Source organism: Suricata suricatta, chromosome 8, assembly GCF_006229205.1.
Source record: "Suricata suricatta isolate VVHF042 chromosome 8, meerkat_22Aug2017_6uvM2_HiC, whole genome shotgun sequence".
Classification (NCBI taxonomy): Eukaryota; Metazoa; Chordata; class Mammalia; order Carnivora; family Herpestidae; genus Suricata; species Suricata suricatta.
This window is the reverse complement of record NC_043707.1, coordinates 42014393-42032290: the sequence shown is the minus strand read 5'-3', so window position 1 is coordinate 42032290 and position 17898 is coordinate 42014393. Positions and strand designations below refer to the sequence as shown.

At 48.6% G+C, this 17898-nt stretch overlaps 1 protein-coding gene across 3 annotated transcripts in view; it reads right to left on the bottom strand.

The window, feature by feature from the left end:
* The window catches only part of ACP6 (acid phosphatase 6, lysophosphatidic), a 37367-nt gene extending 22593 nt beyond the window's left edge, over positions 1-14774 (bottom strand). For all 3 annotated transcript variants that reach the window (XM_029946678.1, XM_029946677.1, XM_029946679.1), the window contains exons 1-8: positions 14085-14774; positions 6294-6422; positions 6049-6179; positions 5624-5703; positions 2855-2942; positions 2133-2265; positions 1041-1141; positions 411-506 (exon numbers count right to left, since the gene is read on the bottom strand). In XM_029946678.1, coding sequence (XP_029802538.1) covers positions 411-506; positions 1041-1141; positions 2133-2265; positions 2855-2942; positions 5624-5703; positions 6049-6179; positions 6294-6422; positions 14085-14300 — 974 coding nt within the window. In that variant the 5' untranslated portion in view covers positions 14301-14774. The remainder of the gene's footprint in view (positions 1-410; positions 507-1040; positions 1142-2132; positions 2266-2854; positions 2943-5623; positions 5704-6048; positions 6180-6293; positions 6423-14084) is intronic.
* Positions 14775-17898: the final 3124 nt, after the last annotated feature.

Genomic DNA, 17898 nt, shown 5'->3' with positions numbered 1-17898 from the left:
GAAAGAAAGAAAGAAAGGAAGGAAGGAAGGAAGGAAGGAAGGAAGGAAGGAAGGAAGGAAGGAAGGAAGGAAGAAAGGAAGAAAAGAAAGAAAGGAGGAAGGAAGAAAGGAAGGAAGGAAAAAGAAAGGGAAGGAAGGAAAGGAAAGGGAAGGAAGGAAGGAAGGAAGGGAGGGAGGGAGGAATGAAGGAAGGAAGAAAAATAAATTTAGCATTCTTTCTCCCTAACATGACATTTTCAAGCAATGGTAGAACCGGTGCAGCAGGAAGAATGGTGACGGTGTTGTGAATGTCCTTGGGACTCCTGGCCACTTACACAACTGCCTCCTGTCCCCGACAGCCTGGTTCTGTCCCCCTCAAAACCTGCCCCCTCCCCCAGGCTTGTCCTTCCCTTGGCTGCAGTGGCTGGTACCTGGTCTGGCCGGGCGGGGTGGCAGGGTCCACGACATTCAGCAGGTTACTCTCCAGGATGTGGAGGAATGGGCCCACCGCCATCTGAAGGCTTTCCCTGTGGCAGTGAGCGACACTGAGGCAGCCAGCACACGGCATTCAAGCGGGGGGTGGGGGCGGGGGCCAGGAGGCCCATCAGACAGCGGAGGAGGTAAGTACCACCACATCCGCATCTGCATGCGGCATGGGGTGGGGGCATGGCCGCCTCTGTGTGAGGGTGCTCTGCATACAAAGACTCCCAACACCACAAGCGCCAGGATGTGAACCCATTCTTCCGTCAGCTCTCCCCACCCAAACCCTTGGAAACTTTGAGCAGAAGGGGAAACAGTCGGTGACTAAGAGAAACAGTCGAAAGGAGGCTCCCCATTCTGTATCGCGGCGAATGGAAGCAGCAGGTCCACAGTCGCAGCTCCAGAAGCGTAAGGACGCAGGGCGGAGCCCACTCAGCAGGCCATAGAACACGGTGATCACCTCCTCCGCACGCCGGACCCCGGCGCTGGCAGGTGGCAACAGGCCCGGTGAACCCGCTTCCCCATCTAGCGGGAGGTCGGGGCTGAGTGTGACCCGATGGCAGCGGCCGAAGGCCCCTCACCTGTCTTCTTTCTGCATAATGTACAAGGCCGTGTCCACGGCTCTCTGCTCAATCGTCTGTGCAAACCTCCTCAGCGCGGGGCAGCTCGGGAGCCTGTGTACCTGGAAGGGCCATGGGGACACTTTCCCATTCGCTGAGCTGGCAGCTGACTAGCTTCCACAGAGCCTTCGAGGGCCTGTCTTTACCGGGCGAAGGCCCCAGCGGCCCCAAAAGCTATGTCCCAAGGCACTACTGAAGCCATTCCTAGACATTTGGAGGACCAGCGTGGAGGGGGAGGGGGGCGCAGAGGCTGTTTTTCCTCCCTTTCTGATAGTTTCCCATCACTCTGAAAACATTCGTATTTTTTAAAACTATAAAATAAATAAATAAATAAATACACAGGGCAAGGAATTCATAAATTTCTACATGGCTTTAACTTTCCCCAAAATGGATTTCTAAAAAGGATGCCATGTAAATACTTTTCTGTAAACTCTCATCTTATGACCTGGCATCTATATTACCCACAAGCACAGGGCATTTCTGTGATCCTGACAAAAGAAGGAAGGGGGACCCAGGCTGCCCGGCACCATTTAGAGTCTGCCTTTTGAACCCAGAGAAGGTTTCCCACCAGGTGGTCTTCAGTATTCACTAGAAAAAAAAGAGAATCTATGGCTCAATGCATTTGGGAAAAACAGATTTAAAGGTTGATCGGCTTTCTTTACTTCTCAGATTCTTTACTCTGCTGCTGTGCGTAGAGATGCTCCAAAAGGTGATATGGTGACAAGGCTTCCAAAACTGTTAGACAAAAATCCCCCTACCCATCACCCACTCTGCCCGTCAACACAGTGTACATTCTCACATCATGGGTATTCTGGGAACGTGCCTTGGGAAACTCTGACCTAGAGTTAAGTGTCCATGTGCCTAACCAAGTGAGGAGTCCCCCCTGCTTGTGCTCAGTGCCCACATCCACCCCACCTACAAGTCCTCCCACAGCTGCCTCCAAAGAGGGAGCCCTTGTCCTGCCTCTGCCCACTCCCCTCTGCCCCTCTCCTCTGCCTCCGCCCACTCCCCCACCTCCCCAGCCCCAGGGCCAGAGAAGGACAGTCACCCAACCTGCTCCGCAGCCACATTGTCCAGGAGGCTAAGGAAGTCCACTCCATCATGACTGGCAATGCCCATCCCTTCCTTCACCTTTTGCAAATCCTCTGAGATGCCTGGCTGCAAAGAGGCGGCCTGCCTCCGGCCTCTGCCGAAAAATAAAAGGCAAAGCCTTATTGTACAGTAATTAACAGTTCACAAAGTATATCTCATTCATCATTTGGGATTCCATTTAATCTTCAATAATAAGATGCTGGGGTTAGCTGGGATCAGTCCCACCTTCCACAGGAGTCAACTAAGGTTCTAGGAATTCAAATGACTTATAAAAGTAAGTTAATGGGTACCAGAGCTAGAATAATAGCCTGGATTTTCAAATTCCACTCCAGCATTTTCTTCCATCATACCAAAAATGATACAACCATGGCCCTGGTCTGCTTGAAAACAATACTCTTGAGCCAAGAATATCGGACCCCACTTGGGCCGAACGTACCACGTCTCCGGTCTCGCAGGTGGCCTCCCCCAAGCTTGCTGTACCTTCCCTAGATGCCTGCCACTGTGAGCAAGAGCTGCACCTCCTGGACAGTGATGGCAGGCCCGGGTGTAAAGCAATCCTTCCCACCACTCGTCCACCAACACGGCAAGCCTAGGTGGGCCTGCAGGTCAGACAGAAGCCCGCCGGCTGGAAGTGCCAACGGCTGGCTGTTCCCTCCTGGTGAGCAAGAACCCAGGGCAGCTACCTGGTTCTCTCCTGCAGGCTCCAGCACTTCCCGTAGTTGGGGTACAAGACTTCAGAGCTTGCTTCATCAGTGTGGATGACGATGGGGCCTGGAAGGAAGGGGAGGGCACGGGTAGGACGAGGCTTCAGCTTGTCCCTCCCAGCATCCCCACCCCCTTCTTCTCTTGTCTGCTTCAGGCGACAGATCATCAAGGTTGCGTTTTAAGGATAGTAACTGCCTTCAACATGCCCTGGCCTTGCCATCAGGAGCTCTCCTGTGGGCTGAGAAATGGAGAAAGCAAGTAGCAGCATTGCTCGGTCTGGCATGTCTCCTATCGGACCACATACAAACTAGGGCAGGTACAGAGCTGAATCTGGCTGGCACCTCCCTGCCCCATTCCAAGATTCCTGCCCTACCAGCACTTGGGCATTCCAGCAAAGAATGGGCTGGCCTGGATGCTCTCAGAACTAGGTGACTTTCTTTCCTCGTAAGTCCGATCCTATGGACCAATATGGTGACTCAGCACATAGGACAATCTAAGCAAAGCGACCACATGGCCCCCAATCCTGTCAGACCCCACAGCCTTGCCTAAAAGGAAAGCCAGGTTCCCAGATGAACTTCCAGGAGCCACACATTAGACTACAAATAATGTGTCTCCTACAGTTGACCCTTGAACAACCCGGAGGTTAGGGTCACCAATCCCCCCACGCAGCCAAAGATCCATGTGTAATTTTTGATCCCCAAAAGCTTAACTACGATTAGCCTACTGCTGACTGGAAGCCTTACCAATAACATAAATAGTTGATTAACTGGTAATTTGTATGCTAAATGTATTATATGCTGTATTCTTACAACCAAGTGAGCTAGAGAGAAGAAAATGTTATTAATAAGGAAAATATAGTCATAGTTCTGTACTGTACCTCCAAAAAAGAAAAAAATCATGCATAAGTGGACCCATGTAGTTCGACCCATGTTCAAAGGTCAACTGTATACCTCACAGTTGCTTGCTACTGCTCAGAGCTCCCAAGCACCTTTATTGCCTCCCATCAATACCCACAGAAGGTGCTCGAACACCTTCTGAGGCCTTGCTCTGTGCCAGAGATGGCAAGGGCCTGTGGCGGCTTCCTTTGCTATGTGACTCAAAACTGACCCTCTCTAACGACAGAGACCGCTGCTGTCAGCAGCTCTCTGGAATTCACGGAGGTCAATGCAGGGTGATCAGGTGAATCTAAGCCCCGGAGAGCTATTATTCTCAAACAAAAATCTGACAGTCACGATTCCAGTAGCATGTGGTAACTTTCCTAGAATATCCAAATTCAGACACATTTTGTTGGTCAAATGATCAGAGGCCCTCTCCAGAGAGATGTGTCCTCTGAGCAGCAGGGCCTCAAGATGAGGAGTATTAGCTTCTGGTGCCAGATCACCGAACTCTGAATCCCTGTTCCACCAGTTACCAGCTTTGTGTCCCTGGGAAAGTCATGTGGCCTCTCCAGGCCTTAATTCTCTTCTCTGTAAATTGGGGATACTATTACCTGCATCGCAGGATTACTACAAGAATTGAACAGGTGTGTAGATACAAAGCAACTAGAAAAGGCTTTGGTATGTCATCAAATTGGAGTCCCAATTTGACCACATACCACAGCGTGGGTCCAGGGGCTGGTGGATATGATGACAGCACTTCCCTCCCTGTTGGGAATATGGGGCAGTCTCAGTCTGAGACCTGCCTGTGGTCAGGCTGCCCCCACGAAACAGCTTTCCTACTCCACTCATACTTCTGGTGTTTTCAGACGAGAGGATACTCATGTGCCTTTTAGAAGCTGGGCGAGGGCAGAACTTTCAGAAGGCCAGCATTGTGGGCTCTCCCAAAGCGGGCGGCCCCCTCTGTTGGCTCTATGTTACTCTTGGGTTCAGCGGCCAGGTTCAGCTGGAATTAGCAGCTGTACCTGACCCCAACTGGCGTAAGGCCGGCCTCTTCTGGCCTGGAGGTTTCTATTCTTTTACACAGCTGGGTTTTTTTTTTTTTTAAGCCTGATGGAAATTTTATATCTATCTGAGATACTGCTAAAGAAACTAAGCAAGAACCTTTGCTTTATAGCACCACTTTGTATCTTAATATTGGTGAGGTCATGGGGCTCTGAAACTCAGACTGGCAATTAAATGTAAATTTGAATCAAGTATAAGTGACAAAATCCAGCTCCCTCTGACAGTCAAAGTCCCTCGATTCATGAGATCCATGAGGGAAAATAATACACGTGGTCCTTGGTGGTGACAAGGTTGGGCCCCACTCGCTGCAGTCATTCTCTGGCTGAACACGTTAAAACCCAAACTCAACAGCCTTTCTTGACAAGGGAAGGCTGAACGGAATACCGTCAATACCGTCCGAGTCATGCTGTGGATTGTCACCAAGACCAAGCCGACAGCAGTGGGCTCTGTTCTTCCTGCCCACCTTCCTTTTCAGCAGTGTCTCACCCAAGCAGAAAGTCCCAGTATTTTTCACAAGACCTGGCTGGGGCTGCCTCCCGCAGCCTGTGTAGAAGCTTAAGAGGCCAAGTCAGGAACAGGGGCACATCGGAGTGGTTGACACATTGCTGTGGAGGTCAGGCTGGCAAGGGCGGCAGGAGGCCAGACAAGGGGAGACCCACCAGAGCACGTACACCGAGGAAACCACATGTGCAGGAGCAGAGAAATGAAGGGAATGGACCCCAAGAAAGAGAAGTGGAGAGGACCCTGGAAGTAGGAAGGAAAAGCTCCTCAGGGACAGGGGCGGACTTTTAGACTCCAAACTCGAACCTTCTTTCTGACTTTGGAAAAGCCCAGCCAGCAAACACCGGGTAGACTCCAGATTCCGATATATATTAGTGGAACGAATGCTGGAAAAAAACCAAAAAGGTAGAGACACTCAAAAAAAAGGAAGATTTCAATATATACACTACCTTACCCTCCAGAGCACCTAAGAGGTTTTAAGATCACCTAAGGGGAGCTCTGGGACTGGGAGGAATCCTTCATCTCTCTGTGGGATGGCTGCCCCAAGGGCCCCAAAAGCCATTGAACGGGACCTCCACTGACCACATGTTCACAGGATCCTATTATACAGGGGTAACTGCCCCAAACTACCGCAGGTGAGAATGGGAACCATCTTGGGGGGTGGTCAGTACAGGTGCCCTCATGCATAAGATCCTAAAGTGGGAGTAATATCCCTTTTAGGAGGGACTCACAAGACCTCCTGTGGATTGAAGGTTGGCGAAAGAAAGGGGGTGTCCTCCACATAGCTCTTCCGCAGCCTCTCTCCTAGGGCAAACATCTGCTGCATGCCCACGTTAGTCAGCTGCCCGGCAAACATGCCCCCCTGAGGTGGGGCAGAAAGAGAAGAATGAAAATACCTCCCAGTCGCTCAACCCAGACCAGAGAAAACCATGGGAACTTTACAGTGGGCGTCGCAGGGCAGGGGGGCATGGCTCACCTTCAGTATGGTCTTATGGTACTCAGAGTCGAAAGGAGAAGGTGGTTTGGGGCCACCGGTTAGATTGGTGACAGTGTAATCAAACCGAGTTTGGGGTGGGACTTCTAATAGCTGGAGATTCCACTCTGCCTGTTATGACCACAAAAAAAAGACACTGTTTAGAAGGTTCTTGAAACTTACAGCATTAATATCCACCAGTACCTGGGAGACACAGCTGGGATCACAGACACTAGACCCACAACCTTCCTATGGGAAGGAAAGAAAGAAGCTTTAACTCTAGCTCCAGTGAAAGAAGAAAAGAGCGTAATTTATTATTCCAGGGGTCCTTAGCCCAAGTCCTGTTATTGGACTAGCACTCACTATTAAGATGCTGCTCTGGCACTAAGCTCAGGCTGCAGTAAAGGGGAGAAGCCACCAAAATGCCTGGCATGCAAATACTTGGTGAATGAACCAATTAACAGACAACTGAATGAAAATAATATGACCTCGGTGAGTACACTTGTAAGATTCTTCCAAGAATCAACCTCCAGGTTTCTATGCCTCCCAGGCCCTTAAGGGCTCTACCTAATGTCCCTTTTCCTTCCTCTCATACAGTTTCTCAACTAAGGGGCTGCCCCCCAAGAACCCTTCACTTCTTCACCATCTTCCTTTCCTCCTTGCAGTCTGGCTCCTGCTCCACCGTACTGTCGTAGTTTCAAAACATCACAAGTAGTAGCCATGGGGCTCAGAGCCCCAACTACCTGTAAAACTCTTAACACTCACTGAATCAGGTGGGAGGGCTTTGATTTTAAAAACAAAAATCTTTTCTTCTTTCCGTATATCAGCTCTTCTCCCAAACACATTACGTTGCTTGCAATGATGCCACAGATCTCCTAGGCCCCAGAGCTCACACCTCTGACTCTCCCCCACTGCTCTACCAGCCACGCACTGAACTCTATCGATCACTGCCTAGAAAGAATGTCACTCCCAAAGGTCCTCCTTTTATCTGTCAGACTGTTAAACAGTATTACCTCAGGCAAAAGCCTGTGACTGACTCCTTTCCCTTCACCCCAACAATCCATACATAGATACACCCCCCTCAGTCATTGATCTTGCTAAGCCACTTTCATCATATCAGTAGCTTTTTCCTAATGTGTCAAGAGACCTTCCAGGACTCCTCCCCCTTGGCCGAGCCCCTGTCCCCAGGTATAGTGTCACTATGCGTATCCCTGCCCCTCCCCAGATCAGACCGTGACCACTGCTTCCTCTGCACCTTCTTTCGACTTGCTTCCGGTGCTCGGAGGGAACCCTGCCCATCCAGCTTCTCTTCAAGGTCCAGTGATAGCTCAGGTCTTACTTCCCATTAGTGACTACTCCAGCTTTAAGTGGTTTTCTTCTTACCTGAGTTCTGACAGCACTTAAAAATCACAAGATTGTTTAATTCAATCTCCCACTACTCTGTTTCATTTTAAAACTAACATTTGAAAACTTACCATGTCATGTATCTTTGTATCTGTCTTGGCCCCTCCCATTGATAGCCTGGGAGAGCACCCCTGGGAATCCCAGGTTTCCTGTCACACAAAGGAAACCCTCCGTTCTTCCAGAGGCCATTATCTCAGCCCCACCTGTGGCCAGTCCTCCAGGCCTGGGTGTCTTCCCCCACGGGAGCTGCAGTGACTGGTATCAGAAGACTGGGTGTCAGAGCAGAGACCTTCTTACTATCCTGTAACACATGGCTCCTTCTTCCAAAGTTCTCATCCTAGAACATCTCTCCATAAAGCCCTTCCAGGGCTCACCGCTGGTGATGGCCCCTGCCTCTCCCTCTCTCTCTTTCCCATTTCTTCCCTGCCCTCCACACTTGCCCTCTAGGAGCCACACAGCACTGTTTTCTACAGCCTGTCTTCATGCTTCCTGGCCTCTCCACCTCGCACTCCTTCTACCTGGCATGCTCTTTTCCCTTCCATCTGGAAAGGTTTCACTCACTCCACAAGACAGCTTAAATGCTCCCTGGAGCTGTGATCTCAGAGGAGCCTCAGTGGCTCTTTTTGGTGGCCTTTACCAAACTGTATTAGAAAAGCCCCCTGACTAGTCTGTCCTGCTGAGTAGTCCTGCTCTGAGAACAGGAGCTGGGTAACCGATTTACCCCTGTGTTTTGGAAGCCCAGGAAAGGGCCCGCACAGAGACAATCTGCCAGATCTTGTGGAAGAAACCAAGACTGAGATAACATGATCCTGCCTTTTCTACGTTTGTGGGGTCGTAGAGACGGCAAGCTATGACGGTGAATGACTGCACCACGAAAACAGAAACTATGTGCCACAAGAAACTAGAAGAGGGCCACAGGAGCTCAAAGGCAAGACAGACCCTTTCTGGCTGGGGATTCAGGAAAAGTTTCACGGAAGCAATGGCCTTTGAGTGAAGAGGCTTTAGAAAAGCAAAGACCTGGACTTGAGAGTAAAAGGTGAGTAAGGAGAGACTGGTATTCAGAATTCCAAGAATAGGAAGAAGTTTGAGCGAGGTAAAGAATGCACATAGCAAAGAAGTGGTTTGATTTGCTTCAACCTGGGACCAGTTTTGAAACCTTTTTTTTTTTTTTTTTAAATAACAGCCCTGTTTGTTGTTGTTGTTGTTTTAAGTTTATTTATTTGAGAGAGAAAGAGAGAGAGCGGGGGAGGACAGAGACAGAGGGAGACTGAGAGTCCCAACCAGGCTCTGCACCGTCAGCGCAGAGCCCAACATGGAACTCAAACTCCTGAACTGTAAGACCATGACTTGAGCCGACATCCAGAGTCAGATGCTTAACCCACTGGGCCACCCAGGTGTCCCCTCAAACTCTTTAATCAGCAAATACCAATTAGAGTTTAGATTTCCACATACAAAGGCAAAAACTGGAGTTCCTCTAGTTGAAGCAGGAGTGGGAACACAGAGCCCTAGCCCCTCAGATCCTTCTAGGCCACAGGCTCCAGAGAATGGCTTGAAAACCAGCACCATAGATCAAAATTGGAATGGGAAGACTAGATGCAGAAACCAACTTCCGGATGTCTGCCAAAGAGCAGAGGAGGGCCTACTGAATTACTGCCCAATCCAGAGGAGCGGATGCAAGACATTTGAGTCAAACCTGGCAAGTGAGCGGATAAAAGCTTTATTTGCGGGCTATGTTGGTAGGCAAATAAGCAAGAATGCAAAAAAGAAACTACATTGGTTTGGAGCCTCGGTGCCTAAGGTGACAAGGGTAATAGAGGTCCTCCTTGACGAAAACTAAGACCGACACAGAAGAACAGATAGACTGAGTTCAGTTTTGGACATTTTAAGTTTGAGGTATCTTATTCGTCTTACCAGGGCTCCCAGCATAGGAATCTCTTTTCTCTCTCCTTTAGCACATCTTAAACCCTTTTATAGCTGAGACTGAATTGTCCATCCTGTTAAGGCTACTGTCTAGCACAGGTCCCAATACCAAGTCCACAAGGCCTATTCAGCCTAAGACATCTCCTCTTGTTAGGGACATTCACCCACAGAGAGTCTTTGGTGTTTCCCAAGAGATGATTCCTGGAATTCCTGTTCATGCCAAATCTACAATATGCGTTTTCAATTTTTTTTAATGTTTATTTATTTTTCTCACACACACACACACACACACACTCACACAGAGTGTGAGCAGGGGAGGGGCAGAGAGAGGGAGACACAGAATCCAAAGCAGGCTGTCAGCACAGAGCCCGACTCGGGGCCCAAACTCATGAACCGTGAGATCATGAAGTGAGCTGAAGTCGGACGCTTAACCAACTGAGCCATCCAGGTGCCTCTCAAATTTTTAAGACGAGATGATACACTAGTTCCATACATGGTGTCCACCCCCCACACTCACTCTCATTCCTGTTCTTGTTCACCAGCTTCCGAGTTAGTGGCAAAGACTGGCTTTGAAATATTACTGATTCTGGCTCCATTTTTAAGAACTCACTCAAAGTAGAGGATAGCAGGACCTAAAATAGAGTAAGACAAAGTAGTAAATTCAAAGCAGGCAAGAAAGACAAAAGAAAACAAGTATAGGGACAAAAATTGGATACAGAAAATAAAGTTTCTCAAAAATCGACACTATAAAGATCCATATATTTAACTGCGGGTGGGACGAAGATTGGGCGCTAAGCTTTCTGGCTTTTATGAAGGGAGAAACTCGATCAGCTAGACAGGCTTAAAGATAAAAGCCAGCCAACTGTGCAGGAGAAGCACACCGCTTCTAATGCTAACAGACAAATTCCTCCCAAGGGCCCTCATAAAAAGGATAGAGTAATATAATGAACATCTTTTCACCAGTAACAGCAATGAGTTCCGTGGGATTGTGTCTCCTCGTTTTCTCAACACAGAACGATGACATCTCACCAAAGCACATCTCTGTGAAGACAACACTATACTGGAATTGATATGCTACATTCCGGATGTAAAGCAAAAAAAAAAAAAAAAAAAAAAAATTCTACATGAAAGTAAACAAAACCCTTCCAGGTGTAGATTGTAGAGAAAGCAATGGTTTGAAACCTTGGCTGTACATTTGCATCACTGAACGAACATTTTAAAACAAACAAACTGATATCTGAGCCCCATCCTGAGCTCATCACATCTGGGCTCCCTGATCTGGGATGGGGCCTCAACTTTTTTTAATGCTATCCAGTCCAGATCATTCTAAAGCTCCCCCAGGGAAGATGTTGCCATGTCTGGATGCTCTCGGTCAATTAAATCTGAATCTCCAGAAGGGACACCCGGGCATCAATATTTTTTAAAGCTCCCCATTGGGGTCCAAAGGCTTTCTTTCCAGGAACAGGCAGTCAAGAACGCTGCTCTCAAGGAAATGAATGGAGTCACTGACACATCCTTGGTGTCCTGCTTCTGGAACAGTGCTTCTCTTCGCTGAGCTCTGGTAAGTACTGAGTAACAGTGAGACCGACGGTACACGTCCCAAATAAACAGGACCTCAAATGCCTTAATCTATAATGGAATGGAGATAAATTGGACTTTATTTTATAAAATCTGAGGAACCTGCCTGAGTTGGAGGCCCTCTTGCCTAGAGGTGAGCTAAGGGGAATCTGAAAGCACGGCCACATTTATCTCGTGAATATGCACTTGAGTCTCATCTAATGGTCAGGAAAAAAATAGCCAACCAAGGTCCAGAGCCTTTATTCCCAAGCACAGCTGAAGGAAGACAAATTAAGTCAACGGCCATTCAAGCCAGAAGAGAACAATGCAATAAAACACCTCGTTTTAAACAACGCTACTTTCTGAAGATTTTTGAGGTAACTGAATGGAGTGGCTTGTCACCTGTATTCATCTATTTACCAGTCACAAGTCTGGCAACATCTACCAAAGGCAATTTTCATTTTAGAATTGTTGAAGGGGGTCTCTTCTGACTATAGTTAATAAAGGAACCAGGAGGATTAGAAAATCCCAGTAACAACCTCTATCTAACTGGATCTTGAAAAGCAAACCTGATAGGAATCATCCAGAAACAAGTTACAGAGAGCCGATGACATGTGCTCACAGCCTGCATGGAAAGAGGCTTGGTTCCAGCCCTGGCTTTGATGCTAATCAAAGACGTTTCACCATTTGCCTGATGTCTGGAGAATGTGAGCAGGCAGAAGGTAACATGCCTTCCCTGAGTGCAAAGGGAGGCCGCGGACTCAGATGGTTCTTATTCTGTGGCTACACAGACAGAAGACGAATGAAGATGGCATTCTACCTGAGCTACAAACTGTTCCTTCCAACATAATGGCAGAAGGTAGCCATCACACACCCGCTAGCTCAGGAAAAAGTCCAAAAAGAATCCAAGGGAACACACACACACACACACACACACACACACACGTATATATACACTGTATATACTATATATACCAAGTGCGGGCTTAGACATTCAGACTTTTATTCTCTGCTACCACTGATAGCTTTGTCTTTAACATGATGAGTCTTCTGTCCCTATATGTTACTTTCCAGCCTTTCTGTAACAGGAATAAACGGAGAAGGGGGAGTGCACATGAGACAGGATCTGTCCAAAAATCATATGGAAAATTTAGTCAAAATACAAAAAAGGAGAGTAAGGGATTGGAAACGCATCAGAAAGAAAGGAAGGAATGGGGGCAGGGGAGGAGGGAGAATGAGAAAAAAGAAATCCCAATACCAGATGGAGAGTGAGTGGTACAGCCATTCAGAAAGACTCACTAGAAACCTGACAGTACAATTAAGTGCCTGCCAAAATTTGTTTATTCATGTGGGAAGTGCTTTAAAAGGTTGAGTTCATGTGTGGCAATCTTTAAAAATCAGATTTTCAGTTGTATAGTATGAGGCCACAACCCATTCTGGAAATGAACAATGATCATGAAGAGTCTGCCAAAAGTGAGGTTTGGACATCTACTGAACTTTCTCCAACATCAAGGAGGAGGACCAACGAACCCCAAAGCCCTCCACAGGTACGTGTCACATCTGGGCGCCTGAAGATTTCAGGTTGCCTCTTTATCTGCTCTGGGAAGCCAGTTCTTCAATTATAGGCCTACCTGCTACCAAAGGCCAGAGACCTTCACTGCCTCTCTTCAAAAATCAAATGTAGGAAGGTTAATCATTAAAAAACAAACAAACAAAAAAACCTAGGGGTTCTTGGATGGATCAGCTGGTTGGGCCTCCTACTGTTGGTTTTGGCTCAGGTCATGGTCTCCAGGTTTTGTGAGTTCCAGCCTCCCATGGGGCTTTGTGGCAGACAGTGTGGAGCTTGCTTGGGGTTCTCTCTCCCTCTCATGCACTCTCTCTAAATAAATATTTGAAAAATAAATAAAAATTAAAAAAATTAAAACCTATTTGTGCTTTCATCATAATTACCCTGACCAAACCAAGTAGATTTTAATACATAGACACATGACTAGCCAATTAAAGATGTTCTCCTTGTGGTGCCTGGGTGGCTTGGTGGGTTAAGCATCCGACTTCAGCTCAGATCATCATCTCTAGGTTCATGGGTTCCAGCCCCACATCAGGCTCAGTGCTTGCCGGCTCAGAGCCTGGAGCCTGTTTCAGATTCTGTGTGTCCCTCTCTCTCTGCCCCTCCCCTGCTCCTGCTCTGTCTCTCTCTCTCTCTCTCTGTCTCAAAAATAAATAAACAAAAATAAATTTTAATTAAAAAAAAGATGTTCTCCTTCCTCAAATCCCTTCCACAATAGTTTTAGAAACCCCAAATAGAAAAGAAGCCCCAAGATACAGCGCTTATTTAAACAACAACAAAAAAGCCTTCCAAAGATCTCAAATGGTCTCCAGCAAACTGAAAGCCGCTGTGATACCAGTTTCCAAAGATGTTACCCTCTGTTCCCCACTGTGATCCCAGCTATGGGGGTCCCTGCAACTCTTGACAACCTTCAATAACACAGAAATGCACTACACTCCCATTCTCAAGTTCACCCAAATATCTGTTAGAAGTGCAGAATCTCAGGCCCTCTACCCCGCACCTGCTGGATTAGAATCTTCATTTGAACAAGTTCCCTAGGCGATTTCTAAGCACCCTAGGGAGCGCAGAAGGATCAGCTGTGCTACCCCACAGCAATCAGTCATGGGAACAACTAGAAGTTCCTGGGGGTGCCCCACACCGGAGGGTACGAGGAGGATGGGAGGCTAGGGGTGCCAGGCCAGCACCTCTGCTCAAGAGCCCGGGGCGGCCTTGGCTACTGCGGTTTGCCTCGGGTCTGGACGCAGTCGAAATCCCGCTGGATGTAAACTCCCAAGGTTAGGGCCCGGCGCCCGCGGTAGACCGCACGGTTCCCACCCCACCAGCCCCGGCCCAGGCCAGCCTCTCACCTGCTCCCGCGGGAGCGGTTTGAGAGGACTCCGCGCCCCGTGTCGGAACACCACCTGTACCATCTTCAACTCCAGCAGACTCCGGTCCACGGACCGCGGGCCGGCCGCCCTCGGGGCCTCGGCCCGGGCCTCGCGCCGCTCCGGGACGCAGTACGCCAGCGAGGCCAGTACGCCCAGCGGGGCCCAGGTGCGCACGCCGAAGACACGAGGGATCATGGTGGAAGCCCCCGGGCAGCCCTCCCGGGTGAGGCAGCACAAGGCGGATACAAACTTCCCGCCCGCGCCCGAGCTCAGCGGCCGCCCCCAAGTTCCCGGGAATCCAAGGGGGCGCACATCAAGCCTCCAGGCAAGCTTCGGCGACCGCGGCAACTCCCGGTCCTGGGGCGGGGGGACCCCAAGTGGGAACGTCGGGGGAGAAGTGGAGGTGGGAGCAGCGAAGACTCCCCGGGAGTTTTAACTTGGGTCGGGGTTGGCCGCCCGCAGCACACCCCGCAGCGGAGAGTTCGGCTCTTTATCTTTCGCCCTCCAGGAAACCTTAAACTTGTAATCCAAGTTTGGCTTCCGGGGCTCCGAAGGGACGGGAACCAGCCCTGAGTTCGTCGGCGGCTGAGACCACGAACACAGAAGGCCGGATTCCACTTCCCTGTCCGCAGGCTCGCCCACTACCACCTCAACTACCCAGGGACGGGTCCCAAGTGGATCCGCGCAGAGGAGCACGGGAAAAGGAGTCCCGCGGTGACGCCTCTTTGGAGGCTCTGGGTTGTGAGAACTACAACTCCCACAAGGCTGCGCGCGGCGAGGGGTAATTCCTCGCCCCAGACTTTTCCTCTAGCTCCCCGGCCACCGAGGGTCCAAGTCTCCAGGACTGGGTGGTCAGTGTGGTTCGAGGCACGAATCCGCGACTTTGCCTGGCCGGTAGGGTAGGAAAAGTGAAGACGGGGGTAAAACTGGGTGACCGAGGGTAATTTGAGTCTAAGGAGTGTAGGAGACTAACGTCCTGGAAAAACTGGGGTCTGTGAAGCTAAGAGCCCAGGCACCAATTTACTGAGTGATCATCATTTGAGAAGGGCGGCGTTTTATATTCAGTCTTCACTTACTAAGATTAAAGATTAAAAGGCCACTTTTAATTTAAAGAGGCCGAAGTTGTCGCAAACATCTAGAACTTTAAGTTCACTTACATCCATTAATATTTCTCATGGAAAAATACAGGGCTTGCCTGTAAGTATTCCAGTGACTAAACACCTTCATTGACAAAGAGAAGAATGATACCTGTAACCACCTGTTTGTCTGGTTTCTCTTGCAGGTGGGGATACCTCAACCCTGGGTTCTAAAACTTGGGAACAGAACATAATGGAACCAGTCTGTCTGAAGGCAAAGGTCAAGTCTAGAGAAGAGCCATTTGTGAGAAGACTCAATGTATGCCCTCTAACCTGTTCTTAAATCCTTCAGCTTTTTAATCCTGGATCACACTGGACCAAATTTAAAGACAACGTACTTACGGAGTGTGACTTCTGACCTGGGTCCAAGCTTGTTCAGCAAGCTACAAAGTTATGAATACCCTACTATGGGGAAAGGTCATTCTGTAACGCGCTCATTTTCACAATTTTCCCCCTGGCCTAGCCCCTGCATCGTTGGACTCCCTCTTCACAGTCTTATTGTGCATACTGATGTGAGTACAAACTGAAAGCTGTTTTTCTAAAGCTGTCTGAAGGGCCAGACAACACTGCTCTGGAAATTGTAGTCCCTGTGGTTAGAGAGAGCTGTTCTCAGTCGTTCCGCAGAACATGGTACAGCTTTTGTGCAGAAGGACCCTGATATGTGAACAGCTTTGGCAGCCCTGGGAGTTTTCGCGTATCAGGGTAGCTTTCAGATGATGTAACGTTGGCATCTGGATGCCAGTACCTCCAGCAGCAACGGACAGGCCACCCTAGTCCACACCCTCCGCTCTGGCAGCCTCGGCACAGATTTGTCAAGCGTCATGAGCAGCACCTTTGACCTATATGAGCAATAGCGGCGGCGCCTTGGTCGGGACACAGGTGTGGCTGGTGTGACTGTGCCTATGGATCTCTGGGCAGCCAGAGCAGGTAAGGCTGAACAGTTGAGAGCACTGTTTGTCAGCACATAGAAGACTCCTCCTGGGGAATCCTATAAATATTTAGTATGTGATGTATGGTGCTGTGATAGTGTTGGTAAGCTGCAGTTTGTTTGTATATATTTTTTTGTTTAAAGTAAGCTGCAGTTTAAAGGAAGGCCTGGAAATCGTGAAGTCATGCCCTAGGGTCTGGGGATGGTCCTGGGAGAGGGTGGAGGAGGTGGACGCACTGAACTATTGTTGGTGTGACTCTAGTTTCACCGTCAGGCAGGGTTGGTTTGGGAACCCCACCAGATTGGGTGCAGACTGTGGCATTTAATACAATGCCGAAACTTGGTCTTAATGATGAGATTACTTAAGACATACCCACATTCTCTGTTTTATCTGCAGTAGTGAGCACAGTGCCTGGCTCATAGTGAGTACTCCATAAATACTCGCCAAATGAAATTAAAGGATCTATCACAGGATGTTGTTGGGGACATTATCCATTTCATCACATTTGGTCCTTCTATAAATCTCCTCTTGAGAAATTTCTTATGGAGAAATGTGTTAGCATTAGAATAAGAATTATAAAATAGGAAGATTACTTTTCCTTCATTTTTACTTGTTGACAGGAAGCTTGGAGCCTACTTTTACTTTGTTTTATTTTATTTTATTTTTGAACTTGGAGCCTACTTTTAAACTGAACTACAGCAAATATTTGATAAGTATGATTGTGGTCTTTTCTTCCAGGGTATCTCCCTGGATTGGAAGGGAGCAAGATTGGAGAAAGGCTGTTCCAAGTGTGAGACATTTAGGAGGGGGTTAACAGGAGAGAGAGGGAGAAAGGAATCAAGGATAACTCTTAAGTTCCTGGCTTGGGTAGCTTGCAGAGAATGCCTTTTACCTGGAAGGGGGTTGAGCGGAAGTTGCCAAGGTGATTTTGAATATATATGACATGAGGCACCTGTGAGGCATCTAAGTAGAAATGCCTTCTAGATAATTGATTGTGTGGGTCTGGAGCTCAGAAAAGGAATGTACACATGAGGCTTTTCTGCACGTAGTTATTAACTGAAACAGTAGGTTTGGATAAGATTCTTGGGGTGAGTGGATAGAGGGGGAGAGACAAAAAAGGGGGCTGGCACAGGACTCTAGGAGCCCACTGTTTAAGGGAAGGGCAGAGGGAGAGAAACCTGAGAAGGAGAGTGGGAAGGAGCAGCAGAGAGATAGGAAGAAAAGAGTTAGATATCAAGGAAGCCAAGAGAAGAAAAGTTCCAAGAAAGGAATGGACGACAGTGTCCAAAGGAACCAAGAGGTCAGGTAACGTGCAGCCTGAGTGTCTACTGATTTAGCAACAAAGTAATTTGGGGGTCACTTTAGTAAGAGGAGTTTCAGGGAAACAGCGGGGTGGGAATTAAATAGAAGCGGGCAGCAAATGGGCAGTAGGTGTAGACATCGTCAAGAAGTTTAGCCGAGAAGAGGAGGTGAAGGGGTACAGTAGCTGGAGGTGTTTGGTTCATGAAGTTAAGGGAGAAGTGTCTTGACGAGGGGAGACGTTTGTACAGGTGACCCTCAAGCCACACAGGTGTGAGCAGCACGTGTGCACTTCTACATGGATTTCATGTCCGTAATTACAGTACATACTGTAAATGCATTTTCTCTCCCTTCTGATTTTTGTTAATGAATATTTATGTATTTTGAGAGAGACAAAAGCACCTGCACCTGGGGGAGGGGCAGAGAGGG